At 37.4% G+C, this 20,063-nt stretch overlaps 1 protein-coding gene across 1 annotated transcript in view; it reads right to left on the reverse strand.

Annotated features, from left to right (window-relative positions):
* LOC117322778 (pleckstrin homology domain-containing family H member 1-like) overlaps window positions 1-20,063 on the reverse strand; it is a 304,601-nt gene that overhangs the window by 100,319 nt on the left and 184,219 nt on the right. Inside the window, exons 4-7 of the mRNA XM_033877718.1 lie at window positions 8,510-8,647; window positions 7,157-7,240; window positions 3,358-3,486; window positions 792-1,955 (exon numbers count right to left, since the gene is read on the reverse strand). Coding sequence (XP_033733609.1) covers window positions 792-1,955; window positions 3,358-3,486; window positions 7,157-7,240; window positions 8,510-8,647 — 1,515 coding nt within the window. The remainder of the gene's footprint in view (window positions 1-791; window positions 1,956-3,357; window positions 3,487-7,156; window positions 7,241-8,509; window positions 8,648-20,063) is intronic.

Consider the following 20,063-nt stretch of genomic DNA (forward strand, 5'->3'; position numbering starts at 1 on the left):
GATGGGCTATAGATTAGCATGAGGCATGGATGGGCTAAAGATTAGCATGAAGCCTGGATGGGCTATAGATAAGCATAAGGCATGGATGGGCTATAGATTAGCATGAGACATGGATGGGCTATAGATTAGCATGAGGCATGGATGGGCTAAAGATTAGCATGAGACATGGATGGACTATAGATTAGCATGATGTATGGATGGGCTATAGATTAGCATGAGGCATGGATGGGCTATAGATAAGCATGAGGCATGGATGGGCTATAGATTAGCATGAGACATGGATGGGCTATAGATTAGCATGGGACATGGATGGGCTATAGATTAGCATGAGGCATGGATGGGCTATAGATTAGCATGAGGCATGGATGGGCTATAGATTAGCATGAGGCATGGATGGGCTAAAGATTAGCATGAGGCATGGATTGGCTATAGATTAGCATGAGGCATGGATGGGCTATAGATTAGCATGAGGCATGAATGGGCTATAGATTAGCATGAGGTATGGCTGGGCTATAGATTAGCATGAGGTATGGATGGGCTATAGATAAGCATGAGGCGTGAATGGGCTATAGATTAGCATGAGGCATGAATGGGCTATAGATTAGCATGAGGCGTGAATGGGCTATAGATAAGTATGAGGCGTGAATGGGCTATAGATAAGCATGAGGCATTAAGGGGCTAAATACCTGACATGAATGGTCTTATGACCAGATATTGGCTTGTTGCTGGATGAGTTTGGTACCATTTTTCTGGATTTGATACTTAAATGAGATAAACACTAGAGTACCTACCCAGTGTGTGTGGACAGCAGCCCGTCTTGTTGTCATTGGTGACGACCTGTTTTTACACACGTCCCTTGCAGCACCAATCACCTGAGGTTCTAATACTGGAGGAGGGAGACCAAAATGTCCCCTCTCTCGTTCTGTTTCCTGAGCCAGAAAGAACTGTGGTCCCTCCTTGGGGGCTAGAAGTTGGAGCGGTGGTGGTTTATCACGCTCCTTCCTCACCCGTGGGAATGTTGCAATGGCTGACACATTAGAGGTATGATGGTGACCGAACACACCAGTCATGGAGGGGGAGGCTTGGGGGAGGAGAGGAGTTAATGGGGTCAAAGGGGTCATCATAGTGCTAGGAGTCAAGGTTATAGGTGTCACATCCTCAACAATGATCTTATCCTCCTCCACTTCCTCATCCTCCAGACGCAGGGTGTCATCATCCCCCCTGTTTATATCACCGTTTTGTAGATTCCTGAGACGAGACAACACTTCCTCACTTCCTGTACTAGAACTCACCAAAGAATCAAAGATATGTGGATCATGGAATTGCTTTCGTTCTATTTTGATCTGTGGAGGTAGAGATTTTTTAGGTTCGTATGTACTTTCGTGATTCTGATCCACCTCCTGGTACAGAGGATCATGTTCTATGTCGGCCATACTATCGTCACTGTTATTATCGGAGAGATTTTCTGTTAAACCATCTGGACTACTATCAGGAGTGTCAGAAGGCGGACTGATACTAGCATCAGTCCTGTCCTCCATAAGTTCTTGTTCCATTTTGAAAGCTTCCAGTATAGAAGGTGAAGGTCGTCTAGGAATTTCCGGAGGTAGAACACCAGGGGATGCAGATCGCGAACTATACCCTGATCCAGGTTGTGAACTTCCAAATTCTAAGGTGGGTCTCGAACTGTATGTACGGGTAAAAGGTTGTAAGTTCACAACCTCTGAGACAGTTTCTGACCACCCTGTACCTGAAAATGGACGGATGATCCCCACAACTTCGGACATTGGACGAGAGCCAAAGTTGTGAGATGCTGGCCTTGAACTTGCTTCAGAGACTGGCCTTGATCCGAGCAGACCTGAAAGATTGGTCATCTCAGAGGCTGTCCTTGACCCCATGTCCTGTGACTGGGGTCGGGACACCTCAACAACTGATGAGGTTGGTCTTGAGAAGGAATCCTGAAACAAGTTAACATGATACAGATTATCCTAATTGATACATTAAATAGAATGTGCATTGTTATAACAACATAAACAGTTTATCCTAACTGATACATTAAATAGAATGTGCATTGTTATAACAACATAAACAGTTTATCCTAATTGATACATTAAATAGAATGTGCATTGTTATAACAACATAAACAGATTATCATAATTGATACATTAAATAGAATGTGCATTGTTATAACAACATAAACAGTTTATCCTAATTGATACATTAACAGGATGTGCATTGTTATAACAACATAAACAGTTTATCCTAATTGATACATTAAATAGAATGTGCATTGTTATAACAACATAAACAGATTATCCTAATTGATACATTAAATAGAATGTGCATTGTTATAACAACATAAACAGATTATCATAATTGATACATTAAATAGAATGTGCATTGTTATAACAACATAAACAGTTTATCCTAATTGATACATTAACAGGATGTGCATTGTTATAACAACATAAACAGTTTATCCTAATTGATACATTAAATAGAATGTGCATTGTTATAACAACATAAACAGATTATCATAATTGATACATTAAATAGAATGTGCATTGTTATAACAACATAAACAGTTTATCCTAATTGATACATTAACAGGATGTGCATTGTTATAACAACATAAACAGTTTATCCTAATTGATACATTAAATAGAATGTGCATTGTTATAACAACATAAACAGATTATCATAATTGATACATTAAATAGAATGTGCATTGTTATAACAACATAAACAGTTTATCCTAATTGATACATTAAATAGAATGTGCATTGTTATAACAACATAAACAGATTATCCTAATTGATACATTAAATAGAATGTGCATTGTTATAACAACATAAACAGTTTATCCTAATTGATACATTAAATAGAATGTGCATTGTTATAACAACATAAACAGTTTATCCTAATTGATACATTAAATAGAATGTGCATTGTTATAACAATATAAACAGCTTATCCTAATTGATACATTAAATAGAATGTGCATTGTTATAACAATATAAACAGCTTATCCTAATTGATACATTAAATAGAATGTGCATTGTTATAACAATATAAACAGCTTATCCTAATTGATACATTAAATAGAATGTGCATTGTTATAATATATTAGATACTGTATACATAATCATATAACTGTGATTTTTATCAAAACAGACAAAACAGAAATAGAAAGCCTGCAGGACAAATAGCATATGTCATTATTTTCACTGACCTCCAATAGGAATGTGCTTATCACCATATATTGGCTTATTAGCATGCATTCTATAGCTTACCACCATGCACTGGCTTCCTACCATGCATTGGCTTATCTTTAAATATAGAAGGTCATTCCATTTTTACCTGACCACTCATTCGGTAGATTTCTTTAGCTGCAAAGGCAGGAAGGGCCTGTAGTCGCTCCCTAAGGATCTCCACCTGGTCCTGAAGCATCTCATTTTCAGTCTGGAGGGCCTGGTTCTGTTGCTCCAGCTATAACAGACATGGAAGTAGACATCAATACTGAGCAAATCTCCACTAATTACTATTAATAGGACCATAGGTACATGTCATAATAATATTGTGTTAACATCCCTATATACAATGTCATGTACACTAATATGGAAAACAGGATCAGAAATGAAATATTCAATACTAAAATTGGGGAAATATTTAAATGTACAATGTCTTCATTGAAAATTTCAACAGTTTTACAAACTGTGAAATCCATGACTTAAATACCCATTTCCCTATCAAAAATCCATAATATAATTGGTGAAATCAGCATGAACAGGACTGATGTATACTTTTTTTCTACATTTAAATGTTTTCCTTTGACACAGTGCTAGTACTATTTGCGACAATGCCCTGTTAATGTACTTTAAACTCTACGATCCGCCTGTCAGATGTACAGAAGTCCTGGTGATGGGGCATAGTGTATTGGCGGGGGTAAACAATCGTTAATGGGGAGGGGAGAGGGGGGTTAATTGAGGTATGATAATCTTGTGTACACACGAGACGATACCTGAATTCTAACTGTCCTTAAAACACCCTCTTGAGCATTAAAATGTAACTGAATACACTCCACAGTGTATATCCATAGTGTAGATCTAAGGTTGATCATTTGAGGTCATTAGGTAAAACTCCTATGCTCAGAAATTACTTTTATAACAATTTGTCAACTGATGTCAATTCTAAAATCAATCAATATATAGCGCATTAAAGTCTCATAATGACTTGGCATGTTTTTGAGAACCAATGATAACAGATCATATAGACGATCCAATAGAGACATCGTACATACCAGTCTGGGTTAATGACAACACAGAAAATCAAAATCACCACAATGTTTCCTTATGTACCTTAAACTTCGGAGAATATTATGTGAATAACTAGAGTTTGAATTAAACCCGACATTTCATAGCTGTATCACAAAGGATCTTGATTTTTTTTTTGTATTCTTTATAAAAGCCTCTCTGCTTCCTTTACATGTTTACAGTTCATCATAATAAGATTTTTGGTTGTATTGTATCTATGTGAGGAGTTCATGCACTTTGATTCCTCACAAACAGCCAACGTCAGGACTAGTCAATAGGATATCTCTAAAGTATTCACACAAATCTAATGGAATTTGTCATCCTCTGATATTCTTAAAAAGAACAATTCTGTACCTCATAAAACAGTACACTTTCAAAACAGAACAAAAATGTAACGAAAACAGGAAATTTTCCATACTTTACAAAAAATAATGCCCATATACTAAACATGATCTAAATAGGGAAACTGCTGAGTTAACAAGGTCAAAGGTTACCCTGTCTGTAGGTGAATTTCCAGGTACAGACAGGTTCACCTGTGAGGCTGTAACCTCTGTCTAGACAATACTCTAAAATCAATGTACTTATAGCTGTGTCAGTGACGATCAAACAGCTGATTCATCATATTTCAGTTTGCATGTCTGAAAGTGTTAGCTTCCAGTGTTTAATCAAAACTTGTAAATGTTCTTGTAAACAATGTAATACTCCTGTCAAATTCAATAGATATCTCTTGTTTGTCTAATTCAACTATACTTTATATTAACTAATAATATTTTGTAACAGGAGTGGAAGACCACCAGATAGTGGGGTATCTAGACTTTGAATGTTCTGGACGAAAACTCAGTCGAGCCCTGCTGTAAACCCAGTCGAGCCCTGTTGTAAACCCAGTCGAGCCCTGTTGTAAACCCAGTCGAGCCCTGTTGTAAGCCCAGTCGAGCCCTGTTGTAAGCCCAGTCGAGCCCTGTTGTAAGCCCAGTCGAGCCCTGTTGTAAGCCCAGTCGAGCCCTGTTGTAAACCCAGTAAGCCATGTTGTAAACCCAGTCGAGGCTTGTTGTAAACCCAGTCGAGCTCTGTTGTAAACCCAGTCGAGCCCTGTTGTAAACCCAGTCGAGCCCTGTTGTAAGCCCAGTCGAGCCCTGTTGTAAACCCAGTCGAGCCCTGTTTTAAACCCAGTCGAGCCCTGTTTTAAACCCAGTCGAGCCCTGTTGTAAACCCAGTCGAGTCCTTTTGTAAACCCAGTTGAGCCCTGTTGTAAACCCAGTTGAGCTCTGTTGTAAACCCAGTTGAGCCCTGTTGTAAACCCAGTTGAGCCCTGTTGTAAACCCAGTCGAGTCCTGTTGTAAACCCAGTTGAGCCCTGTTGTAAACCCAGTTGAGCTCTGTTGTAAACCCAGTTGAGCCCTGTTGTAAGCCCAGTCGAGCCCTGTTGTACCTTTTCAATCTCCTATTACTGATTTCTGGTAGGTCCCACGGGGCTCACTCTAAATCTGTCCTCTACACCTTTTTTTTTTAAATCTTTCCGAGAGTGTGCCTTTCCTTCAGCATAAGGTAATTAATTAATTGAAATAAATATCTATTCTGGACTGGCCATTAATTGAGAAATTTTGCAAATTTCTTAATTCATTTAAAATTTTTCTCAAAGTGCTAACTGAGCATATCACTCAGCAGTATATACAAAAACAGAAGTCACCTTTAGTCATATTTCAATGATGACTTAAAAACCTTGACCTCAAGGTCATAGTTCAATCATGTCAGGAGATTTATTTAAGATTTGATCGAGAGGCCATGGATATCATTTTCTACTAGTCAATTCCAGTTTTGGCCTGGGGATGTATCAGGTAATGACCTTGTAATTTTAATACTGCCCAGCATCTGATCACCCATTCATCTCTACGGACAACCTATAATTTCAACATGGTGCATTTTTCAAATTCAGCTCTACATCTTTGACATTTTGAAGACGTATGTGACAACAATTCTATTTTTAAACAAATACTGTTTTCAACAGTAACTTTATGTGTATGTATTGTAGTATTACAGTATACTTTATGTGTATGTATTGTAGTATTACAGTGTAGGTACCTGTACAGGATGTAGTATTACAGTGTATGTACCTGTACAGGATGTAGTATTACAGTGTACGTACCTGTACAGGATATAGTATTACAGTGTATGTACCTGTACAGGATGTAGTATTACAGTGTACGTACCTGTACAGGATGTAGTATTACAGTGTATGTACCTGTACAGGATGTAGTATTACAGTGTATGTACCTGTACAGGATGTAGTATTACAGTGTAGGTACCTGTACAGGATGTAGTATTACAGTGTACGTACCTGTACAGGATGTAGTATTACAGTGTACGTACCTGTACAGGATGTATTATTACAGTGTACGTACCTGTACAGGACGTAGTATTACAGTGTATGTACATGTACAGGATGTAGTATTACAGTGTATGTACCTGTACAGGATGTAGTATTACAGTGTAGGTACCTGTACAGGACGTAGTATTACAGTGTATGTACCTGTACAGGATGTAGTATTACAGTGTATGTACCTGTACAGAATGTAGTATTACAGTGTACGTACCTGTACAGGATGTAGTATTACAGTGTATGTACCTGTACAGGATGTGGTATTACAGTGTATGTACCTGTACAGGATGTAGTATTACAGTGTATGTACCTGTACAGGATGTAGTATTACAGTGTACGTACCTGTACAGGATGTGGTATTACAGTGTATGTACCTGTACAGAATGTAGTATTACAGTGTACGTACCTGTACAGGATGTAGTATTACAGTGTACATACCTGTAAAGGATGTTGTATTACAGTATACATACCTGAGATAATTTGTTCGTAACCCAGTCTTTGATTTTTCCAGCTTTGTTTTCAACTTGTTTTGCATCTTGTTGTCGCTGCCTTTTCTGAAATAATTCATTATAAATTTAGAACTGCAGTCAGTTAAAAAAAACACCATCTTGAAAATAGAATATAAATACCCAAGTCCAGGTGAAGACCGGTACCCAAAGTCTGAGGTCTCGATACCAGTGACATCACACTGTTATTTAATATTTGTTAAATATTATTTAATTAAGAAATTGAGAAATACAGGAATGTATATTCAGTGACAGCTAGAAACTACATTCCAAATAATATTTATTGAAATATTATGGGAAAAAAATGTTCTAGGTGTATTAATTGATGGCGAAGATGTTTGGTGTATTGATAATGATGGTGAAGATGTTTTGGTAGTAAGACAACAAACCTGAAGTCAACCTGGAATGTTGAGAAAATGGTAAAATGTTTAATTAGTAATGCAATGCCGACTAGCTTTATTATCTGGTGTATACAGGACTGCACAGCTACCTGTATATCAGGTACATATTGACTCATACAGGATGTCTAGTAAAATATGTCTATAGTAAACAATACACGTTTCTGAAGGCTGGACTCAAATCAATTCTTTCCTGTTTCTAGTGGTCTCAGTCAAACACACCATAACTGTTAAATGATCACAAGGGTAGACATACAGAGGAAGATATTCGGGGTAGAAACCCGAGCTACAGTTGGTCCGAGTTCTACTGGGTGGTACGACCTATCTATAACACACAGTTATGATTATAAACAAAGATAATATCAGACCTGCAGCGCTGCACCTGTGTGACATCCTGCTTCAGTTATATCCCCTTACACTCATACAAATACTTTATTTCTTGTTTTTAAAATATGTATTTCAATTTTTTCTCATTTATTCCAATCCTTTAGTTCATTTTTTTATTGTTAAGATTTTACTGAAATCTCTTCCTTCTTATGTCACCATGAAATTTCTGACTTGTTTTGTATTAATTATTAAAGTTTCATGATCTACAAATGTTTTTTAATGTTCTAGACCTGAATGTTCATTTACCAGATGCAGTTTTTGCATCATAGGACTTGTACCATCTCCATAATCTTAAACAAAGCCACTCTCAAAGAAAACTGCTAATAAACATTTGCACTTAGAATAGAACTGTATCCCACCATAATTAGCCTAGCAGAGCCACATCAAGGTCTATATAAAAGACTGTTTCCCTCATCAGAAGTCATCCGTTGTATAACATGAACATTTGACAGCATTAAAACCCCATCAGTTCTGGCTGGAGCTAACCAAGTGTTAAATCAATTGTCAAACATCACTGTGAATTCATACAGACCTGTTCATCTAATTGTTCTTGCAAAGATTTGATGATTTTATTTTTCTCATGACATTCCCTTTGAAGGTCGTGCACTCTGGTCTCAAGGTCACGGGGCTGCCAATGAATGGCTGCAAGTTGCTGCTCCATCAAGCGAAGCTGCAACAGACAAAACAGACAACTTTGTTTAGAGATCCGGACAACATAACATGTTTAAATAATGTTAGGGTAAAGCTGGTTCAATTCAAATTTAAAACTAGTTTACAAAAATATGCCATTATAAACATAAAATTTGTAACACACAATACATGAGACATATAAAGAAATTGAAAAAAATGAGGCCTTGACACAAATTAAAGGTAACAGACGTTGAAATGATCTTGAGTTGCATAATAAGACTTTCTGTAAAGGACATAAATGTATACATGCATTTGTCATTTCAAACATTTACATTTAGAAATCTAATTTTGGTCAAATGTAATAACCATAAGATTATTTTACATGTTTAAATGTTATGCTGACATTCTAATGGATGAATGGAGTTTCTACTGATATCAAATTTCATTTTGATGCAAATTCAAGTGTCTGATATTGAAATCTTGTAATACATATTTATCAGTATACGTTTGTGTATTAAAAACTGGAATTTGTATAAACCAAGACAGAATCAGATAAAGAAATATTTGTGTTTTACATCGAAGCAGTGTTGATAACTAGATATTACCAGTTGTTCCTCCTAGACTGATAAAGGTTTGATGAGGATCTTGTAAAAGTTTGATGAGGATCTTGTAAAAGTTTGATGAGGATCTTGTAAAAGTTTGATGAGGATCTGGTTAAAGTTTGGAGATAATCTGGTTAAAGTTTGGAGAGAATCTGATAAAGGTTTGATGAGGATCTTGTAAAAGTTTGATGAGGATCTGGTTAAAGTTTGGAGATAATCTGGTTAAAGTTTGGAGAGAATCTGATAAAGGTTTGATGAGGATCTTGTAAAAGTTTGATGAGGATCTGGTTAAAGTTTGGAAATAATCTGGTTAAAGTTAGGAGATAATCTGGTTAAAGTTTGGAGAGAATCTGATAAAGGTTTGATGAGGATCTTGTAAAAGTTTGATGAGGATCTGGTTAAAGTTTGGAGATAATCTGGTTAAAGTTTGGAGAGAATCTGATAAAGGTTTGATGAGGATCTTGTAAAAGTTTGATGAGGATCTGGTTAAAGTTTGGAAATAATCTGGTTAAAGTTAGGAGATAATCTGGTTAAAGTTTGGAGAGAATCTGATAAAGGTTTGATGAGGATCTTGTAAAAGTTTGATGAGGATCTGGTTAAAGTTTGGAGATAATCTGGTTAAAGTTTGGAGAGAATCTGATAAAGGTTTGATGAGGATCTTGTAAAAGTTTGATGAGGATCTGGTTAAAGTTTGGAAATAATCTGGTTAAAGTTAGGAGATAATCTGATATAGGTTTGGTGTGGATGATGATGATCTGGCTCAAGTTTGGAGATAATCTGATATAGGTTTGGTGTGGATGATGAGAATCTGGCTAAAGTTTGGAGATAATCTGGTTAAAATTTGGAGATAATCTGACTAAAGTTTGGAGAGGATCTGGTTAAAGTTCGGAAATAATCTGGTTAAAGTTTGGAGAGAATCTGGTTAAAGTTTGGAAATAATCTGGTTAAAGTTTGGAAATAATCTGGTTAAAGTTTGGAGATAATCTGGTTAAAGTTCGGAAATAATCTGGTTAAAGTTTGGAAATAATCTGGTTAAAGTTAGGAGATAATCTGATATAGGTTTGGTGTGGATGATGATGATCTGGCTCAAGTTTGTTGGATTAAAGTTTGGAAATAATCTGGTTAAAGTTTGGAGATAATCTGGTTAAAGTTCGGAAATAATCTGGTTAAAGTTTGGAAATAATCTGGTTAAAGTTAGGAGATAATCTGATATAGGTTTGGTGTGGATGATGATGATCTGGCTCAAGTTTGGAGATAATCTGGTTAAAGTTTGGAAATAATCTGGTTAAAGTTAGGAGATAATCTGGTTAAAGTTCGGAGATAATCTGATAAAGGTTTGGTGTGGATGATGAGGATCTGGTAAAAGTTTGGAGATAATCTGGCTAAAGTTTGGAGAGAATCTGATATAGGTTTGGTGAGGCTTTGGTAAAAGTTTGATGAGGATCTGGTAAACGTTTTATGAGGATTTGGTAAAAGTTTACATTACAACATAACAAACATTGTCCATGGTTCTCTGCCATGTTTGATGCAATAATCAGCAAAGGGCTATAACTCTGTACCATGAAAAGCGAGAGTTTTGTCTTCTTTTTGCACAAACTGATTTGGGGGTTCCAAGTGGTACTCTGATACAAAATTTGAAACTTGCTGAACATTAAGGTACAAACTCAACAATGGGCCATAACTCTTGTTAATATTAAGAGTACAGATCCATTTTTTTCACAGCTTGTACACCCTGCAGCCATCCCATGAGTTATTGTAAAGCTGAATTTGGGAGGTATATAGCTGAACTACTACACACAATTTATCTGTAGTAATAATCTGACCCATCATCTCAATGTTGTTTTGTTGTTATGGCGAATAATGTTATAAGGTAAAGGAGTATAGGGCACACACAAATGTACAGATGACAGAAAAAAACAGGCATACAATAAATACAACAAGTGCAATCAATGATTGTGAAAGCTCTACGGCGGCAACAATCACACTATGCATTCATTTTTTATGTATGTATAAGCATGTCATTTTGAAATTGTACGTCACATAATATCGCTCCTAAACCTCTAATGGATGTATAAACCAAATAAGAAGGGTGTGGCTCAAAAGCTTTCCAAAACTTATCCCAAAAAACTTTAAAGAGGGTTTTTGTGCCAAAAAAATAAGTCCACTTAAAATGGTAAAATGCCAAAAAAAAATCACATTTTTTTTTTTTGCATGATTTTGCTATAACATCACTCCTGGACATCTAATGAATGCATAAACCAAATTATAAGGGTGTGTGAGCATAATTCTGGAATTACCCCCAAAAACTTTAAAGTAGAGTTTGGTGCTAAAAAAGTTAAGTTCACAAAATGGTAAAATACGAAAAAATTACATTACTCCTAGACCTCTAATGAATGTATAAACCAAATTAGAAGGGTGTGAGGTGTATACTTTTGGACTTAGAAGCTTTCAAAAAACTGATCCCAAAAGCTTTAAAGTTGATTTTTGTGCTAAAAAAGTTAAGTTCACAAAATGGTAAAATGCGAAAAAATTTGTAAAAAATCACAATTTTTTTCTGCATGATTTTGCCATAACATTACCCCTAGACCTCTAATGAATGTATAAACCATATTAGAAGGGTGTGAGGTGTATACTTTTGGACTTAGAAGCTTTCCAAAAACTGATCCCAAAAACTTTAAAGTGGATTTTTATGCTAAAAAAGTTAAGTTCACAAAATGGTAAAATGCGAAAAATTTGCCATAACATTACTCCTAGACCTCTAATGAATGTATAAACCATATTAGAAGGGTGTGAGGTGTATACTTTTGGACTTAGAAGCTTTCCAAAAACTGATCCCAAAAACTTTAAAGTTTTGGGGTGGGACGCCGACGCTGACACGGACCCCGGGGTGACAGCATTAGCTCTCGGTTACTCGTAACCATGCAGTGAGTTAAAAATAAAACACAATAAATCAATTACTGCTAACTTAAATCAATTACTGCTAACTTTACAGAGCAGTTTGTTGTATTGTGTCAGTGAACACACCTCAAATATTGAAAACAGAACAATTAAGACTAGTCTTACATTAAGGGAGACCTGACACAGAACTGGTGTGGGTGTCATACAAATTAATAGGAAATCATTACCAGATATGTACAAAATACACTGTCATGGGTATTAATCATCAGACAGAGAAATGCTGGGTAATACTATTAGGAGTGGCATACACCGGCAAACAATATATAGAGATTTTTATAGTATTTTATCCTTGAAACAGTCAGTGTACATAGTGCACATGATATATTTGACACCTACACTTCATCATAGTTGAATACAAAATTGATTTTGCACTTAACTTTAGCTATAGATATACAAACATTTAACAGATTACATAACGACATGCAAATAATAGTGGAGTGCTCATCATTGTGTTTTATTACAGTAAGAGGAAGATTTATGATCGGTTATGTAATACCAATGGCACAACTTATAAACTGTATAATGCCAGACACTACATAAAGGGCCAATTATAAGTCTGACTGGATGTACCAAGACTGTCAATGACAACAGTTATAGCAGTTCTTATATCTGGGTGTCAAACACTCGGAATCTCAGCTGTTAGTTTTATGGTTTTTGTTTAGTCCAATATACATTATATACATGGGTAAAATGTATGGACTGGTGTCAATTAAAATATGATTTTCTTTATAAATTGATTTATTTTGTTGTTCAGTCATCATGTTAACTTAAGTCTTATGTTAACTATTAAACTTCTCCCTATATGTCATCTTAATTTGTTTGTTTGCTGGGATGATGCAGCCAAAGACATTTTGAGGTTGGATGGCGTTGTAGTAGCTGATGATTACCTCACTGAACAAAAATACAGGAGGCTGGCCATATATGTTAATTTATATATCCATAGCAATTCCGATGAAGTGCCCAATTACACTGCAACCACAACACACAAAGGTCTGTGATCTCATCTTACGAAGAGATTCAAACGAACCTGAGTCTAGATTGAACCACATACAGGCCTCAGATCATCATTCTAGATGCAGAGACTACAAATTCAATTAAAGTGGTCCCTTCCAATGTAAATAATGTATTCCATATAGATATCAAAATGTTATCCATACACAAATCTGAACATATATGCTTGGGACATATTTGCCTCTAATAGCGTCCCCTCTATAGTATATAAACATATACAGTCAAACCTCGATGATTCAAACTTCGTTGATTCGAATTTCTCGCTGTATCAAACTTTTTGCTTGGTCCCAAATTTCCTTACTATATAACGCTACTAACGAACCTATGCATGATTCGAATTTTTATAAATCGAAGTTTTCGATGTATCAAACTTTTTTCATGGCCCGTTAGCTATGATGTCATAGGTAATTGACATCTCATGATTCGAACAAAAGTTTACCTGTACTGACCACTGGACAGGTGTTGGTCGTGACCCCTGCGGCAAGATTTCACACTTCTCCCCTACATGCCCTGACTGACAATAGGGATAACGATAGCGTGTGTTGTCACTCCCGATCATGGGGTTAATTAATAATCAGACTAAATTGATAGATAAAAGGTGTATTTAGAAGCCATGACATTTAATCACTCCGGTAAAACATTTCGGTAGTCGTCTCTGATAATCTCCGCCACCATTGAAATCAGCGGTCGGTGAGTAAATTTTACTGACCTATAAAACAAGCGGACCAATTTTAAACACAAACAATTAGCGATGTCTTCACTCATAAGTGTCACATTGCAAACTTATACATAAATATCCAAGTAAATCGATTATTTGTCATTCAATCATGCATTCTCCAACCGATCGGCATTCCGTATTTTATATGCACATAACGTAACCGCACGTGTCTTTATCAGAAAAGCCTAACGACTTACGTAAGTGTGCATTGTACTTCTTTTGCTTTATCTGTTAAACGCGATACATAGTTTGTTTAATTAATAAAATGCTTAGTTATAATTAATGAAAAGTATTTTTATTTTGTTGTGTTTGAGGTATAAATTAACTTTTGAGCCTGACAGGCGACGATCATCATGAAGACACCGAGGACATGTAACGTTAACATATATGGTCATTATCAAGAAAACATCGATCTATTGTCAACCATGAATAATTTGAAGTCCCGCTGTTTCGAAGTTTTTCTGTTAGTCCCTTGAACTTCGAAACATCGAAGTTTGACTGTATATGAATTACACAAGTTCTCTATATACATGTGCCTTAAGTATGCTGATATTCCCCATTATTTACAGGTGTCCTCTACATGTCACACATGTGTTCACACACAAAACAGTTGTCCTCTACATGTCACACATGTGTTCACACACAAAACAGTTGTCCTCTACATGTCACATATGTGTTCACACACAAAACAGTTGTCCTCTACATGTCACATATGTGTTCACACACAAAACAGTTGTCCTCTACATGTCACACATGTGTTCACACACAAAACAGTTGTCCTCTACATGTCACACATGTGTTCACACACAAAACAGGTGTCCTCTACATGTCACATATGTGTTCACACACAAAACAGTTGTCCTCTACATGTCACACATGTGTTCACACACAAAACAGTTGTCCTCTACATGTCACATATGTGTTCACACACAAAACAGTTGTCCTCTACATGTCACACATGTGTTCACACACAAAACAGTTGTCCTCTACATGTCACATATGTGTTCACACACAAAACAGTCAATGCATCACTCTCATTGTACATATATACCCTCTATGAACATGTTTTTATATACATGTCAAGTGTATGGTAAAATGTATATATACATCTGTCATATATATGTACCAGTTATCTGTTAAATATATCTACTACCATCCAATTCCATACACATGTATTGTAATATCAACACATATGTCTTCAATTACACACACGCTTCCCCAATATACACATGTGCTTCAATTATACACACACGCTTCCCCAATATACACATGTGCTTCAATTATACACACACATCCCCAATATTCACATCATTATAAATTAGTCATTAAACAGGTCTGGTTAGACCGATCAATATAAGCCATAAACTGTTAACAATGGCCAGGTAACACAAACATGTACAGCTTTTTTTATACTATTACAACTGTCTACATCATATTACATTATCTTAAAGCAATACAGCTCCAAAACAACTGTCAGCATCATCAGCTTTACTTCATAGGAAGCGGACACATTAAGCTAACAATGCAGCATCCGAATCCATGAATTATACAAGTATAATATTTAAATGTTCAATATGCTTTAATACTATGCAGACCTGCAAGTCATTTCCATAACTTTCAACAAACTGCAATTTATCTCTTTTTCAATGAATCTGGTCACAAAACATATCATGAGACATGCAATGAGCATTATCTCTGATTTCCTTCCGAGTATTATTGGTACTAGTATATCATTAATTCATGTTTCTGACAATCAAGATTTTTAAGCAATATTATATTTCAGGATTTAGTGCAAATATAAAATTCCGAGCCATCAGTGGCACAGAGGTATCACAGGTATGAATATTCTATTTTACAATAGACACAGTCTACCCTATATCAGACACTCGTTAATTAAATATGAGACAAAGCCCACCTGTTGTTATCTTGCACACTGGTAACATATACAAGATCTGTAATATACATAGAACAATGCTGTCATGCCTCTCCTTTTGTTTGACAAGAGAATTTTAAAATCTAGAATCAATATAACATTCCATGTGTCACAATATTTTATTTACCTTGTTGATTCTGAACAAGAATGCTTGTTGAGTGTTGTAGGCAAACATCTTCTGCGAGGAGGAGGGGACGGATGATGACGGCATACCTGGTCAGATCAATGCCAGGTGTTACAGGTAGACTGTGTATATTCCACTATCTACCTAGCTCCCAGTACTATAGCCCCGGTCAGCCAGATGACAGAAGCAGGTATACCTCCCACCTCAGTAGTGTGAAGTTTTAAAGATCCACATCATTACAGATGTATCTATTAGACTGAACAGCTTATTAATGAGCTAAAGTGTACATGTTACACACACGGAAAAAAAACTGATCCCAAGTTTACGGCACTTCAACCATGAACCGAAGATTGCACTGGTGTACTGTTATAACTACAATTAGGCCAAATGCATGGTATTTATGGGGTTTTGGTGTTTGAATGCGAGTGATAGCTAGCTGTCCATCGTACCTGGGATATTGCACAAACGAATTCAGTTGTACACATATGGTGGTATGTAGAGTTGTTTCTAGATAATCAAACATGCACATATGCAATCTGATATTTTATTGGCCAAAAAATGTCTGGTAGACTGTTGTATGGTGAGGGATTTCCAGACAGAAAACCAGCATGTGAATAACACAAAAAAATCCCCAAATCCACAAACATGTCATATGTAATCTACAAGTTAAAATCTATGATAAAACCTGCAGATTCAAATTGTCTGCTGAACAATCGGTTTGATGTCTGTATCGGTTCTTTATTAGCTAGGTTTTAAAACTGGATTGAGTCATATTGTCCCAGCACACCTGTCATTCAAATGATTTTCAATTTCATGAATAACTGATTATTCAATACACTCAGTTATATATTGGTCAGGTGTGTCACACTGTCAATATTCCTAACTAAATCAAATATCTGTCCTTGTTTGTTATAATTACACCTGTACCAAAGACAAATGTGTCAATTACCGTTAAATGGCTGCAGCAGTAATTAGGTACGTCTGATATGGCGCCGTTGAATTACAATGGTAAACACTGACACAGACAAATCCCATCTTAATTATAAATTCTACCGTGTTTGCTATGCAACGCCAGTTTTGATTGGTTTAAAACCATGTATTATTTTCCAATAATACACGCTCGTGCCAATAATACACGCTTGTGAGTCACGACTGTTGCAGTTTTATGTATCTAATATTCAAAATTTTAGTAATACGGTTACTTTAGCCGAGTGGGCTAAAGGGTTAGTATTTCATAAACCTTTCATCACGACGCGAGTTCGAATCCTACGAAGGCCCTTTCTTTTTCCATCAATTTTTTTTTAATTTTCGAAATTAATGCCATATGATAGATGTTCTTGATCGTAATACTGTATTGCCTGTAAAGAAATGTATATTTTATAAACAAATAATGCAATACTCAAGAAATAAATTACAAGGTTTCCCCAGGGTTTCTTTGTCGTTTTTCTATTAGAAAGAGGTAGATCTCAGAAATAAACAGTACATGGTAGAATAGAAATTATCAACTTTGACTCGTGTATTGTTGCAGGATATACAACTCGGACTCGGATATTTTGCAATTTTAATTAATAACTCAGGCCTGCGGCCTTCGTTATTAATTTAATTGCAAAATATCCTCGTCCTCGTTGTATATCCTGCAACAATACACGAATCATCGTTAATTATTTCTTAAATATAATCCACCTACAAAAAGTTCTGTGTGTGCAAATAGTGTCACACACAAAACAATCAATATTTATAGTTGAAGTCAAGTACTTCCTTAATGTTCATGTTTCAAAGATAAATTAATCTTTATGTTGATGAAAGACAAGGAAATGTACCCAGGAAATCATTGAAGAGTACATGAAGGAATTTGTAGCATGACTAGATGTGAAAGATTTATCATGTAACAGTCTCAAGTCATAAAAGACAGGGACTGTTAAGTATTGTTTCAGCTGTGAACAGTTATCAAATATAACGTTATACTTATTGGTGAACCAGCTGCGGGTACCTAGCCCGTTCATTGCTGCTAACAGTAGCTGTCGTTCACCAATGAACAGGCTACTGGAACCCGCAATGAATTGGTTAATGGTACCTGCAATTAACAGGTTACTGGTACCCACAATGAACGGGTTACTGGTACCCTACAATGAACGGGTTAATGGTACCTGCAATTAACGGGTTACTGGTACCTACAATGAATGGGTTAATGGTACCCACAATTAACGGGTTACTGGTACCCACAATTAACGGGTTACTGGTACCCACAATTAACGGGTTACTGGTACCTACAATTAACGGGTTACTGGTACCCACAATTAATGGGTTACTGGTACCTGCAATGAACGGGTTACTGGTACCTGCAATGAACGGGTCACTCCAGTACCGGGGGATGAACGGCTATTGGTACCCAGACATGAATGGGTTGTTGGTACCTGGAGATGAACGGGACAATCCGGTACCTGGACATGAACAGGGGATGAATGGGTTGTATACGTACCCAGAGGTGAATGGGTTGTTGGTACCCGGAGATGAGTGGGTTGTTGGTACCTGGAGATGAACGGGACAATCCGGTACCTGGACATGAACAGGGGATGAATGGGTTGTATAGGTACCCAGAGGTGACTGGGTTGTTGGTACCCGGAGATGAGTGGGTTGTTGGTACCTGGAGATGAACGGGACAATCCGGTACCTGGACATGAACAGGGGATGAATGGGTTGTATAGGTACCCAGAGGTGACTGGGTTGTTGGTACCTGGAGATGAGTGGGTTGTTGGTACCTGGAGATGAACGGGACAATCCGGTACCTGGACATGAACAGGGGATGAATGGGTTGTATAGGTACCCAGAGGTGAATGGGTTGTTGGTACCTGGAGATGAATGGGTTGTTGGTACCCGGAGATGAGTGGGTTGTTGGTACCTGGAGATGAATGGGATGTTGGTACCTGGAGATGAACGGGACAATCCGGTACCTGGACATGAACAGGTGATGAATGGGTTGTATAGGTACCCAGAGGTGAATGGGTTGTTGGTACCCGGAGATGAGTGGGTTGTTGGTACCCGGAGATGAGTGGGTTGTTGGTACCTGGAGATGAATGGGATGTTGGTACCTGGAGATGAGTGGGTTGTTGGTACCTGGAGATGAGTGGGTTGTTGGTACCTGGAGATGAATGGGTTATTGGTACCTGGAGATGAATGGGTTGTTGGTACCTGGAGATGAGTGGGTTGTTGGTATCTGGAGATGAGTGGGTTGTTGGTACCTGGAGATGAATAGGTTATTGGTACCTGGAGATGAGTGGGTTGTTGGTACCTGGAGATGAGTGGGTTGTTGGTATCTGGAGATGAGTGGGTTGTTGGTACCTGGAGATGAATGGATTGCTGGTACCTGGAGGTGAACAGGTTACTGGTACCTGGAGGTGAGTGGGTTGTTGGTACCTGGAGATGAGTGGGTTGTTGGTACCTGGAGATGAATGGGTTGTTGGTACCTGGAGATGAATGGATTGCTGGTACCTGGAAGTGAACAGGTTACTGGTACCTTGAGATGAATGGGTTGTTGGTACCTGGAGATGAGTGGGTTGTTGGTACCCGGAGGTGAATGGGTTGTTGGTACCTGGAGATGAACAGGTTGTTGATACCTGGAGATGAGTGGGTTGTTGGTACCCGGAGGTGAATGGGTTGTTGGTACCTGGAGATGAGTGGGTTGTTGGTACCTGGAGATGAGTGGGTTGTTGGTACCTGGAGATGAGTGGGTTGTTGGTACCTGGAGATGAACGGGTTGTTGGTACCTGGAGATGAACGGGTTGTTGATACCTGGAGATGAGTGGGTTGTTGGTACCTGGAGATGAGTGGGTTGTTGGTACCTGGAGATGAGTGGGTTGTTGGTACCTGGAGATGAGTGGGTTGTTGGTACCTGGAGATGAGTGGGTTGTTGGTACCTGGAGATGAGTGGGTTGTTGGTACCTGGAGATGAGTGGGTTGTTGGTACCTGGAGATGAATGGGTTGTTGGTACCTGGAGATGAACAGGTTACTGGTACCCAGAGGTACCCAATATGGTCAGGCAGGTGACATGCTTAATTTTTTTCAGGGTCTGATCAGAGAAAGGCAAGTTCACTATCTGGACTTCAGAGTAC

This window comes from Pecten maximus, chromosome 3 (assembly GCF_902652985.1).
Source record: "Pecten maximus chromosome 3, xPecMax1.1, whole genome shotgun sequence".
In the NCBI taxonomy this organism is placed as follows: Eukaryota; Metazoa; Mollusca; class Bivalvia; order Pectinida; family Pectinidae; genus Pecten; species Pecten maximus.